We start from the raw sequence: 13,750 nt of genomic DNA, 5'->3' as shown, positions 1-13,750 counted from the left end.
GTAAATAAATAAAAGCGCAGCTCTACGGAAGTGAAATAGCTGATTATAGAATTACAATACAGCCTCTTAGAATCATGAATGGTACTGTGTGAGCTGATCTACCATCAGAAATGTAACACATGTAAGTATATAATTGAATCAATATTACTCAGTGGGTAATTGATCGGTCATATTATAAACTGAATCTCCAGCTCTATCCCTATTGTACAGTACTTGCACACATTTAGAGTTTCACAGGTATGTCAGAATCTTATTTCTCACAATCTCATTTTATTTTAGTCTTTATGACCCCAAGTGCTCCGATCAACTCAATGGCCGTGGATATTAGAATGATTCTGTAACGTCATTGGAGGTTTCATTTGTTTCACAAAGTCTTTTTCTAAGATGGACATGGACATATGAAAACAGAAACATAGATCAAACTAGTCATTCGTTTACATATATGTACAAAGCGAATGAAAATCAAACGTTGCATCTCAGGCACGTGTGGTAGAATCAAACGGGATGTCAGAAATGTCAACTCAGGACTTCGCATGTTCCTCTTTGGGTTGATCAACAGTAGAAAGGCAGCAAATGAGAAAAGACAATGTATTGTAATATGGAATGGTTACATGTGCAAAAGGAAAACTTAAAAAAAAAAGTGCATGAAAGATGTGTAAAATAACTCTCAAAAATCAACATTCTGAGTGAAAGATGTCCCAATCTTTTGAAAACAAAGAAAAGTGCAGAAATTAAAAGCTAAATTACAGTGTTTTAACAGGGGCAGAGAATTAGGACCCTTTCTACGAAGTCCTTTTTCACAGAAGACATTTTGACCCAGTAGGAAAAGCACGGTGTAACTAATGACATAAATGGTTGGATTCTTAAACACCTTCACTTTTCCTACTATGACAAGTCTGCTGCGGTAAAGGCCTATTGTCACAGCTCTCACAACACACACACACATACACACACACAGCCCATGCATGACGCAAATATAAAAAAAAAACAAGGCAATACTTAAAAAACTGTGTACCAATTCATGCTCCCATGACACACTTAACCAGTTATTACTGCATTTCATCTCATGCTCTGAACTGTCTCCATTGGATAAACAACAAAGTGATACCAATTCAATTTAGTTTCATCATTTCCCTCTGCAACTGAAGTTGTTTGCTAGTAGGTTGAGCATGATACCATCTGACTATTAAGTCCACTGCTGCGCCTCTCTCTAGAACAGTGGTTCCCAACCTTTTTTCCTTATATATTCAAGTGTATTATCATAATTTGTTTAACATGTGCAAATATTATTTTTTTTTACCTCAACCTCAAACCAGATAAAGACTTGCGCCCCCCCCCCTGTGATCTTTGCCGCCCCCCTGAGGGGTGCCCGGACCCCAGGTTGGGAACCACTGCTCTAGAACACCGAAGTGCTGAAACAGTTAGCAAATTAATCAATCCATCATTTGATAGGAAATTAATTTCAATTCTAATCAAAAATCTAATCAAGTTACTTATCAGGTAAAAATACCAACTATTCCATATCATAGGTTGAATACATTGGGCTGTTTTGGCTATTGGTCATACTGTAAACATCACTTGAAGCATGTAACTGACTTTAAGTGTAACTGAAAAGCCCGACTGCAGTGGGCCTCATAAACAATACTTGCGACCCCCACTGACACAGACTCTTAATCCCCCCCACCCCTAGACACTACACCTTACATTAAGGAACATCATGGATATATACCTGACCTGTGCACATAATATATATATTCTGAACTTTTGCACATCCTGCACTAAACCATACAGCCTTTCTTATTATTAAACAGTTATAGTGTACAAATTTGTTTAGGTTACATGTCTTTTACATTGATTGTTTTAATAGGGTTTAAATGCACCAACCACCAAGGCGGTGTTACTTTACTTGGCAATAAATCCCATTTGGATTCTGATTATTGTTGAACTAAAAAGAAAAAATTATTTCTTGCAACCCTACTCTGAACACTCAGAATAAACACTGAACACACAAACTGTGACAATACTCACACTGTCCGGGGTGTGAGCACTGGGGTTTGGTAAAAATAAAAATAAAAAATGACATCATGTGAGACACCAGCGGTTACATGTAATACACGTGACATGGCACATCTGATTGATGGTTAGACAGTGTGTTAACCAGACAAATGCACACATTCAGGTTTAAAAAAAAAAAAAAAACTTGTTTCCCCCAAATGTCACTGCATTGAATCAATGTTTCTGACAGTTTGCTTTATAGTTTGCGTTGGAATGATTGTTGAAAAAGAAGAAGAAAGTAGCTACGGAACACAGGAACACGCGGAGCTGATGGAATAAGGACAGGAAGGCTGCGAAGGAAGGCACAAGGTAGAAGCTGGTTCCCACAACTGGCCTCGTGTCAGTTTGTATTACCGAACCAGAGTTTGAAACCGCGGAAGTTTAAAAGAGGCCGTCTCGCCTCCAGCCAGCGATGAGGGACAACTTCAACCTAGATCTAAAAAGGAAGCAGCTGATCAGAGGACGGGGGGGTCCTTCTCCCTAAAGGTTCCCCCAGGTGTTTGGGGGCGGGAACTGGTCCACATCACCAGACTCATCGTGAGATTGCTCGCCCAGGTTGAATGTGAGCTTGTACCGCAAACGTACCTTTTCCTGAAACACAAAGAGAGAAAAAAAAAAGTCAGTTCAAGTTTACATCACCGCAGTCTTGTAGTACTCGAGATTGGTCTTGGTCTCAAGACCACTTTTTGAAGGTCTCGGTCTCGTCTCGGAAAGGACCGCACTTTTACCCGGCCTTGTCTCTGTCTCGGATAAAGACAACTCTGGATTTATCCGAGTTAGCAGATTTTATTTCAAGACCATATGATATGATATGGACACATGCAGGGACTTCACTGAGTTGCCTCTGCATTGTCTAATTTTATGTGTCAACATCATTACTGTGATTGGATGTAAAACGTCCTGCTTCAAATGCAACCAATAAATTGATTCATTTCTAATTGGAAATTTGTTCCAGTTAGACCGGCGACAGGCTGGACGCGTGGCGTGAGCGTGGCGTTTCGGTTGCGTGTCAGCTGCGTGGATTTTTCCATGTCTTACGTTCAGTGTTTATCACCCAAATGCACTGTGTGTATCCTTCAGGTCTAAGATATAGGTGTTGAATGCTTCTCCATACTCAACATTTTTAGGAGGATGTAGATTACGTCAGCCACTTGCTCACGCACGTACGTGCGTATACGTGGACAACACAAACAAATCAGGGACCCAATCGCACATAATATGCTCTACAGTGTTACTAGTGGTCAAACTCCACAGGGTAACATCACTACATGTTTATAAGTTCATAAAATGTGTTGCACATACAAAGCCGTTTGCTTGCAAAAATGTCAAGTGTATCAATGTCAATGTGCTCATTTAATTTAGATCAGAGTTGCATTGTCTCTAATGATGTAACAGTACAATAGCGTGAATGTAATTGTTTACAGATCAAAGCCTAGGAGTCAGCATTAGCACTAGGGCTGCAACTAACAATTATTTTCATAGTCCATTAACTATTTTCATGTGTCCATTATTTTCTCGATTAATCGATCAGAGGTTTGGTCTATTGAATGTCAGAAAATGGTGAAAAATGCCCATCAGTGTTTTCCAAAGCCCAAGATGCCGTCCTCAAACATTTTGTTTTGTCCGCAAATCAAAGATATTCAGTTTACTGTCCCAGAGGAGTGAAGAAACCAGAAAATGGAACCAGAGATTTTTTTTAATACTTTTTTTTTCATAAAAGATATCTCAAACCGATTAATCAAAATAGTTGGCGATTAGTTTAAGAGTTGACAATGAATCGATTCATATTTGCAGCTCTAATTTGCACCAAAAATGTCCATATCAGCAAAAAGCAAAGCTACAGTTTAATTTTTTTTTCTGAAAACATCAATCATTAATCTCGGTATTTGCAAGTTTACACTTACGTCCGTAACATTCAGGGAAATGTGATGAAAAACTATATAAACATTAAACAATGGTCCTGAACTGAGGCCGACTCTGACAGACAGCATGCATGTGAGGAGGGGGGAGAGTACCTTGTGAGGGTTGGCCAACAGCAGGATCTGTGTGATGGCGGCGGGAGGCAGGATGGGATTGAAGGCTGGGAGCTCAGTGCTAGAGGGAGGCTGCAGCTTCACTTTCATCACCTTAAAAACACACAATAACAATCGATATCCACAAAGATATAATGTAGTATTTTAGTCAAAAGATATGGTTTCCACTTGACTGAATGTTAAGACTTTTACATGGCGCTCTGAAGGCTCCGACACACCAACCCGACGGCCGACCGTCGGCAAGAAAAGGCAGTCGGACTGATCAGTCGGCTCCCTGAGGTCAAAAAAGTGCCTTGGAACACACCGAAGCGACGCCAACTTGAGCGGCTGACGACGGCACGGAAGACACCGAACAGACTCGAGTCACCGACCTCGCCAGACTGTCCGACGGCCGATTATCGGGTTGGTGTGTCAGCGCCTTAAAGGAACACGCAGACTTATTGGGAATTTAGCTTATTCACCGTAACCCCCAGAGTTAGACAAGTCGATACATACCCTTCTCATCTCCGTGCGTGCTGTAACGCTGTCTGACGGCCCCAGCGGCAGTAGCCCCATCACAGAACATGCAGGTGAATGGTTCCAGCAATCCTACTGCTCCAAAAGTGTGACAAAATAACGCCAACATGTTCCTATTTCCATGTTGTGATATGTAGAGTCACAGTGTGTACAAAAACCAACGTAACATGAGACACAGCCATCTTCTAACGGTAAACAAACCGGGAACTATATTCTCAGACAGGCTTGCTGCAAAGCAAATCATTCCGCCCAAGTACTATATTCTTCCACCTAAGAATATAGTTCCCGGTTTATTTACGGTTAGAAGATGGCTGTGTCTCATGTTACGTTGATTTTTGTACACGCTGTGACTCTATAAATCACAACATGTAAATAGGAACATGTTGGCGTTATTTTGTCACTTATTCGGAGCAGTAGGATTGCTGGAACCATTCACCTGCATGTTCTGTGCTGGCCTGATGCCGCTGGAGCCGCCAGACAGCAGCGCAGCACGCCAAGGAGATGAGAAGGGTATGTATCGACTTGTCTAACTCTGGGGGTTACGGTGAATAAGCTAAATTCCCAATAAGTCGGCGTGTTCCTTTAATACAGATTGCCTTAAAAGGGAAGAGGGAGAACCTCAACCTACCTTTGGTACAGCTGCCTGAAAGCGGATGTTGGTGACAGGAATGGGGGCGGAGGACAGCATGGAGATGATCACCACCAGCACGTCAGGCCGTGATGGAGGACAGTCACGGGCAAAGGTGAACAAAACCCGGAGACTGTGTTTGTCGAATACAGTCACTGGTAATAAGCTGCCTGAAACAGATTTACAGACAAAACAGAATGTGATGTAGAGAAATGGAGGAAACTGCACCTATGACTGGACCCAGCGTCACTGTTGGCTCTGGTGTTAGTGCTCATGCTTACTAGGTTTGATTGCTTCCAGAGGCACGGTAACCTCAGCTAGAGAGATGTTGTCGTAGGGGTCGGTAGCAGCTGCGAAACTCAGATTGGAGAGGAGGAGAGTGTCAGGCGGCTCCGAATGGACGCTCGGGCTGGACGTGGGCCCTGGAGCAGGACCAGGACCAGAGGAGGCGGGGGTTACATTAGGAGCGCCTCTACAGTTGGCGGCGGACTTGGTCTGCATATCTCGTAAGCTGACTCTGGAATTAGGTTGGAGTTTATCCCTGCATGTATAGGAACGGGAAAACATAAGTTACATGGAAGAAAAAAAAAATGCAACTCTCCGTCACAAGTGATTTACCACTGCTGTGTATTATAATTACACTTTAGGGCTATGAAGGGTTAGTGCATCAAACACAGACACATACTTCTTTCCATCAAACAATAAACAACTTTGAGGTTATTAACTGTGTATCCTCCCGTAACTTACCATTTGACCTGCTGGCTCTGTGGAGGTAGGGACTGCTGTAACAATGTCTTCCCCAACATTTCCAGCTCTTCCATGGGTTTAGGAGAAGCAGTGGGGCCCACTGCTGGCGGAGCCTGCGCTGTTTGGACCACAGCTGGTAGCAACACGGCAGCAGGGGCCGACGTTGCACATGATTCTGTGCCATCAGGATGCTGAACAAACAGACGGTTCAAGTTTGTGTGTGGACAAAGTGTATGAGAAGATGGAGATGATGTAATGGTTTCAGTGATTCTGATGGCATACGTTTTTGTCCATCTTTGAAAAGTCAGACATTTTAATTCGACATATAATGGCTTTAATGTGAGCAGTAAAGTATTGGCTTACAACTTGCACCTGAAAAGTGTTCTGAGAGTCGAAGTTTTCCATTAAATTCAGACCTAAGAAATCAAAGACAACAACAGGTTAATTCAATTTGATTCCAATTTGTGGTGGTATTAAAATAACAAATGTAAATGTAATGATGTTCAAAAACTCCTAATCAAAAACAGAAACATACCAAAAGACAATTGGCTACTAATCCTAGAGTTTGTGACAGGTTTGGCTAAGTCTAAAAAGGCTACGAATTAGTGATGTTCTAAGCTTGTGTCGAGAAATCCCGGAAATTTTCCTTGAAGCGCATTTCGAGGCTTGTATCGTTTAGACAAATGGCATTAGAGCCCGACCGATATATCGGTGGGCCGATATTATCGATACCGATATTAAGCATTTTCCAAACTATTGGTATCGGCATTTATAATTGCCGATAAATTAATATTTAAAAAATAAAATAAAAACGGACGAAACACCCTTCAATCATGTTCTGAGTGTTGGCATTGCATAGTTTGTCCACCAGAGGGCGCTCTACAACCTCCCTATTGGCAACACTCGTGTTTAACCCTTTAAGTTTGTATTTTCATACATTTTATTTATCAGGACTTAAATATATTTTGATGTTCCTCTGTTCTGTTAGGACAATAAAACAAACAAGTTTATTTTTAAACTGCATTATCCTATTATTTTAGTGAGGACTCATAAATAACTAATGTTAGGGGAATCTGTTTATGTTTTCTTACGCGTTTTTTTTTTTTTTTTTTTTTAAATATACAGTATATCGGCCGAGATATCAGAATATCGGATTTTTAGATCACCAAATATTTGTATCGATATCGGCCTTAAAAATCCTTTATTGGTCGGGCTCTAAATGGCATCATTGATGACATCCGAAGCCTCACTGCCCGTCCATACCACGTGACTGGTTATGAAGTTGTTCGAATCTACACGTTTTTATTATACACACGCGCACATTCACGGCCTTAATCCCAATTAAACCCCTGCCACGTACCCGTTTTAATATAGCCTACTGTAATTGCCCCTCCTGCTATTATATTATGACCCAAAAGATTGATTTACACACTATCAAGGAAATCCGTTTATTATATTACACCACCAGAAAATACACACTAAGATTGATATAAATGGATCACGTGGAAAAGATTTTTACTTCATCATTATTTCTAAGTCTTTACTGGTGCAAAATTCAGTCAAAAAACATTTTGGATACAGTCTAGATCACATACAGTAGATCATCTGTAATATATCTGTTTTACACTCTTTGACCAACAGGTGGTGATGTGAGCAAATGAAGCCTCGAGAAACGAACCCTTTTGCGAACCACGTTGCTGGAAAGCTTCAATGCTTCATGAGGCTTAATCTCGCCATCACCACCGTAAATGTGTGTAGCTTTGTTGTGGTTGAGTCAGATGTGGTCTGCTTCGGAGGATGCTGTTTCAGCCAGCCAGACAACCAACAGGAGGGCTACACACTAGCCAATTGGAAATAAGGTTTAAAGCGCTCATATTATGCCCATTTTCAGGTTCATAATTGTATTTAGAAGTTATATCAGAATAGGTTTACATGGTTTAATTTTCAAAAAACACCATATTTTTGTTTTTGCTGCAGCTCCTCTTTTCATCCTGTGTGTTGAGCTCTCCGTTTAAGCTACAGAGTGGCCTCACTTCTATTCCATCTTTGTTGGGAGTCACACATGCGCAGTAGCTAGGTAAGGAATACTAGCCAGTCAGAAGCAGAGTATGAGGATGTGCCATGCTAGCAGCTAGGCGAGCATTATAACGGGTGTTACAAAGTGACCACGTTTGTCTCTGAAGTAAAGGCTGGACTACAATAAAGCTGTTTGGAGCAGTTTGTGAACAGTGTTTTCTGTTGGAGATGGTAAGTCCCTTTGGGGTGGACTTTGGACTTTTTCACTTTGGAAGCCTATTACATGCACAAAAAAGATATAGAACACAATAAATGAAAAGGGAAAACGCCAAAAAGCATAATATAAGCACTTTAACTATTGCTGACTTGTCCTTTTTGGCTTGTTAAAAGTTAATCTACCTTTGTGTTTAAGAGCCAGTTGAGGTTTTTTTAGTGCTTACCCAGTGACATGAGCTCATCATCCAAGAGGCTGATGCCCATGTTATGAGTCAGGGTCTGGAGGCTGGAGGGCTCTGGGCTGGATGGTGCCGTGTTGACGGATGAGTTAAGTCCCATCAGGTCTACGAGTGCTGAGCTACTGCTGCCTGATTTGGACAGAGGAAACCCATCTGTGATCTTATAGTCTACAGAAATGTTTGGAAAATGGGTTTAATTTATCAAGCTTAGTAGACATTTAAAGCTTTAGTGCATAACTTTCCCACGCAGAAACTCAAGTGAAGATTACCTCTTCTGAAGAGTCCATCATGTTTTTTTAATCCTCCATGTCCTCCTTGCATACTAGTAACTGCATCGAGGAGGTGTGGGGGTGCGTGCGATCACGTAAGGCTTGTATCATGTGTCATTACTTTAGAATTCCTCAGGGGGGCGACAGAAACTACGCACTATAGCTTTAAGGATGCCAAATCTCTCTCACTCTCACACACACACACACACACACACACACACACACACACACACACACACACACACACACACACACACACACACACACACACACACACACACACACACACACACACACACACACACACACACACACACACACACACACACACACACACACACACACACCAACCTGTTTGTGAGGGTGAGGTTATGCCATCCTTTGACACATCCTCCCCCTTTACCAGCTGTCTGTACAGGTTGATAACCTGTGTCAGGCTGTCATTGGCCTGTAAGATTTCCGCTGGAAGCAGAAAAAAGGCTCATTAGCAACACCAATGTGTATTTATTTACGCTTTGGAATGGAGCCTGATTCCATGAACTTTGTATGGAAAAAAAGTGAGTTAATAAATACCTTATTCTGCCTTATTTAACATGACATAGTGGGAGGTCAGCTACCTTACCTAAGGCTTCATCGCTGTCCTCTGTATCGCTTGCTAATCGGAATAGCGTAGGCCTCATCTTTTCACAGCGCTGGTAAAGATCCTGCGAATAGACACATGTTAAAAACACTAAAACCACACCCGTAGTGGGTGGTACGAGCAGATTTACGAGACTGTGGCTGCAGCTAGTTTTAATGTGCTGAGCTGCGCTAACCTTAATGAGCTCCTGGTTGCTCTGCGAGCAGCTCTGCTTGCCGTAGCCCTCCAGCAGCTGGCTCAGCAGGCTGACACTCTCTTTCACCTCCTGGATGGCGTTCAATCGCTTTGACACCTTCTCCACACGCTTTTGGTCCTGGAAAAAGAGCGAGAGGATCTCACAGTGCCCAGGATCATTATGAAATTGCAGCATTTTTGCAGATCTTCATTTTGTGAGTTCATCTGTGTTTTAAGCCCCCAATGTCTCCTTCCACTAGGATTAGGCAATAGTTATAGTTAGGGTTAGGTGCCTTGAAGTCAATGGTCACAGCGCTGCCTGGAAGGAGACGTTGGGGGCTTAAAACACCATCAAGCATTTTGTGACTGAATTTGTTAATTATGAGACAAGACAATATAATGGTAATAAAGGCTACATTACAGTTAGGAATATTTTTTATTATAATAAGTACTCAAATATGTAAAGTTAAAACTTTACAAATCATGGAAATTATTAAATGAGTTCATATTTTATTATATTAATCGGAAGTACCGTTGACCTACTGCTTGCATCTATTTTGCTACATATGATCGTAATTTCAAATCATGATAAATAATCTCGATGACTTCAGGAATAATCTGTGTTTAGTTTTTTATTGTTTCAAATTGTGATCATGTTAAACTAAAAATGTTGAACATCAGTGAATGAAGTAGTTTCAAGATTATTACCTTTAATAATCTATTGTTGAACCGAAACCCTGATGTTTGATTAGACCTACATCAAAACCTTGATTATTTGGATTTCCACATCTTTTGTCAATGTTGGAGCAAATCAAGTGCATAACTTCCACTATAATACACTATAATAATAAAACAAGGCCTTCAGACTACTACTGAGTTGCATTAATGTTACCATGCTACATATTCGGGTGTGTCTTTTGTACTAATGGTGGAAAAAACACAGACGCACATGCAAGTGAGACCCCATTCTGTACAGCACTTTTGGTAAACAAAACTAATGACTCACCTCCTGGACCATTTCCTTAATGAGCTTGTTTGCTGCTCTTAGATCTTCTGGGTGAGTGCTGTTCAACAAGCGAGACAGCATCTACAAAAACATGACAGGATAGAAGAGGGAGAGGAAAGAAAATTCAATTCAATTTTATTTATAGTATCAAATCATAACAAGAGTTATCTCGAGACACTTTACAGATAGAGTAGGTCTAGAACACACTCTATAATTTACAAAGCCCCAACAATTCCAATAATATCCCCAAGAGCAAGCATTAGCAGTGGCTATTGCAACAGTGGCGAGGAGAAACTCCCTTTTAGGAAGAAACCTCGGCAGACCCAGACTCTAGGCGGTGTCTGACGCTGCCGGTTGGGGTTATGATGAACAGTGGCTTAATAGTCACAATAAAAGAGGAAGAGAACTTTGTAAACCGTTGGGCCCCGTGATTCTCCGACCAGGAGTTTCACTTTAAAAAAAGATGTGATGGGTACAGAACAACTTTTCATAAATGGAGTTCTTTCTGTTTGAAACCCCATTCAACGTGATTGGAGCCTCCTAATCATCACTGATACCTTGGATTTCTCCTCATCCTCAAAGATGACATTTTTGGCTCTGGGTGGAGGGGGTGGGAGGGGCTTGTCATCAGGAAGCACAGGGTCCAGTTTGACAATGCCTGGAAGAGAACAACAACACCTATTAACCTTAGAGTACTGTCCATGACGTATGTGATACTGGTGCTATAACATTGTTCTTGACACTTTTTTTTTGGATAAATCTAAGCAGCACATTATAACAACAGAGTCAGATGCATTGGTTGTGAAAATGCACCAGAAACCAACCAGATATGGTTCATTTATTATACTGTAGTAACTTAGAGAAACTTTGGTGGGAATGGCATTTTTAAGATCACACTAGATTCAACAAAAGCATGACTAAGGACATTAGTCTCATGCTTGTGGCTCATCACCATAAAAAGGAGAACTGACACTGCCTTGTACAAAACACTATTTGTTTATAGAGGGAAAACTTTAGGAACCAAAAAGCACATTAGCAGTGAAATATATATAAATATATATATAATATATATGGAATGTATGCATATATCCAGAAGAAGAGAATGAGAAACATCAAGCTAAAGAAACATGTCCTTTATCTTGATGGATTGTCATGTTCTCGTTTTGTTCTGGAGAGCTCACCCTGTTTTTTCAGCATCTGATAGGCGTCCGCTATCTTGGTCTCACCGGGCAGCCTCACTGTCCAGCTGTACATTATTTCTAACACTTTCTTCTTCACTGGCTCTGGAGCCCGGGTACCCAGATACTGCAGAGTAGAGGGGATTCATGCAATTGTCGGAAGAAAAATGTAGTTATCGTTTAACAACTTTAAATAAATACACTGACAGCTGGCCCACTGTTCTGTTGTTTTCTTTACCTATTCCCATAATGTTTTCTATAGGCACTTAAAAGCTACTTTCACTGGTTACACTAAATATTTCTCACGGATGTACAGTTTCAGCCATACTGGTATGAGAGCATAAAAGACAAGGATTATTACCTTGGGCGACACCACTTTGATGAGCTCGTTGAGAAAGCGAAACTTTCCCACTTCACTGTGAAATCGCTTTCCACAGTTCTTCATGCACGTCTCAAGAACCTGGGAATAGTTTAGTTTGTTTGTTTTATCTTTGTCCAGACAAGCCTTCACACAAAAAAAATAATAAAAGGACAAATGGCTTCTAATGTGGCGTTCCGCAGACCTTTACACTCGTTATCTTACCATAAGCGCTTGCATAGCCTCCCACTCTTGAGGAGACTGGATCTTGTGGGCCAGAAGTCTGGTTGCAAGCTGGGGACTGAAAGATTAGAAACTTAATGTAACCTTCACAGAAAAAAAAAGCAAGAGATGAATTTGAAATATGCCACAAAAACACTTTGAAACACGCACACATTTTTAACATATAAAATGTGAAGCAAAACACCCTTGACATTAAAGGAAAACATGAGAATGGTCAGACGTGTTTCATGTTGTGAAGAAACAGTATGTAGCTTATATTAAAGTTTTCTACAGAGCTGTTAAACTTCATTAAAACCAAGTTGTTCGAATTTAGATCAACAGCTGGCACCACGCTGATTTGATTCTGCACTTTGTAGTGTAGTTCTGATTGACAGAACAGCTACACTGAGATGGTGTGACGTCTTCTTCATCATCTCACCCGTCTGGTTCATTGTTGAGCTGATCAAAAAATCCCTTGATATTGTCCCAGTCAGTCTCCTTATTTAAAGGGTTGGTGGCCTTGTCTGTGAAAAAGGAAAACACATCAGGCTGAATTCTGGATCTGCTCTATATCCAAACTTTAAGTTAGCTGCATGCGAGTGTATTTTCTTTTAAATTACATTCAGCAAAAAAACACAACAAAACATGAGTCTCCTGACATTCCTTATGTCCGATTGTTCTGTCTAGATGTGTGAAATCTGTCAAACCTCTCTGAGTGACACCTACCTTTTACATGTAGTGACTTGCATTTAACACAATAGGGGTTTACAGCAGCAAAGTTCAATCTTAATAAAACAGCCGTGAGCAGCTCTGGTTGTTTGCAAACTAGCTATCAGTTCTCGGGTTTGTAGCAGGTGAAAAGATTTGCTCCTATTTGTAGAAAATGGGTGACAGAACCGGAATCCTGTGTCCAAGGTTATAGCAGAAGTACTGTATAGTTATGGTTCCTGGTTTTGGGTTTGTTCAACAGTCATCAGCTAACTAGCTAGTTTATTTTGTTAGCATTCAGCTGGACATTAGTAGGATTTTTTTGTTTTATGTAGCTAAAGGTCATGTTTGTGTAGCATCACCAACCTCAAACTGTCAACAGTCAACGTAATGTGAACTCAAAGTACGAGCGTATCACAGCTAAGGTGATACAATATCTGACTGAGTTTGTTGCCTATCGATAACTGCACTTTATGATTTGATGACATTCGCTCTCTTGACTCTCAATACATCTTTCCCCTCGGGAGAGTACTATGGCCGACCGCGGCCAGTTTAAACTGATATGCGTATCCATTAGCAGCGTATCGGCTATCGCTTTCCGTTCATAAGTCAATCTGATATTGTACAGTATTATGACTTACTGATGCGAGACTGCAGGGTTACCTCATCCGGAGGCGCCGCCGCCATCTTTCGGGAATTCTAAATAAGTGGCCACTATCGCGGGAGTTTTGTAACATATCGCGTG

At 41.0% G+C, this 13,750-nt stretch overlaps 1 protein-coding gene across 2 annotated transcripts; it reads right to left on the bottom strand.

The window, feature by feature from the left end:
* Positions 1-1,330: 1,330 nt before the first annotated feature.
* LOC114570695 (ADP-ribosylation factor-binding protein GGA1) lies at positions 1,331-13,719 on the bottom strand. Of its 2 annotated transcripts, XM_028601161.1 has the most exons (17): positions 13,647-13,719; positions 12,737-12,821; positions 12,301-12,376; positions 12,079-12,177; positions 11,721-11,844; positions 11,097-11,197; positions 10,540-10,620; positions 9,535-9,672; positions 9,342-9,423; positions 9,071-9,181; positions 8,436-8,579; positions 6,343-6,395; positions 5,980-6,170; positions 5,514-5,773; positions 5,233-5,402; positions 4,071-4,181; positions 1,331-2,646 (listed from the first exon to the last, which is right to left on the bottom strand). In XM_028601161.1, exons 1-17 carry the CDS (start codon positions 13,690-13,692, stop codon positions 2,536-2,538), a joined length of 1,983 nt encoding a protein of 660 aa, XP_028456962.1. In that variant the 5' UTR covers positions 13,693-13,719; the 3' UTR covers positions 1,331-2,535. The 2 variants fall into 2 exon arrangements, with proteins under 2 accessions (XP_028456962.1, XP_028456955.1); XM_028601154.1 differs by lacking the exons at positions 12,301-12,376; positions 12,737-12,821; positions 13,647-13,719 and having other exon boundaries at positions 6,352-6,395; positions 12,079-12,190.
* Between the last annotated feature and the right edge of the window lie 31 nt (positions 13,720-13,750).

This window comes from Perca flavescens, chromosome 2 (genome assembly GCF_004354835.1).
Source record: "Perca flavescens isolate YP-PL-M2 chromosome 2, PFLA_1.0, whole genome shotgun sequence".
Lineage (NCBI taxonomy): Eukaryota > Metazoa > Chordata > Actinopteri > Perciformes > Percidae > Perca > Perca flavescens.
Note: the sequence above shows the minus strand (reverse complement) of the source record. Positions and strands in the feature narration are given on the sequence as shown.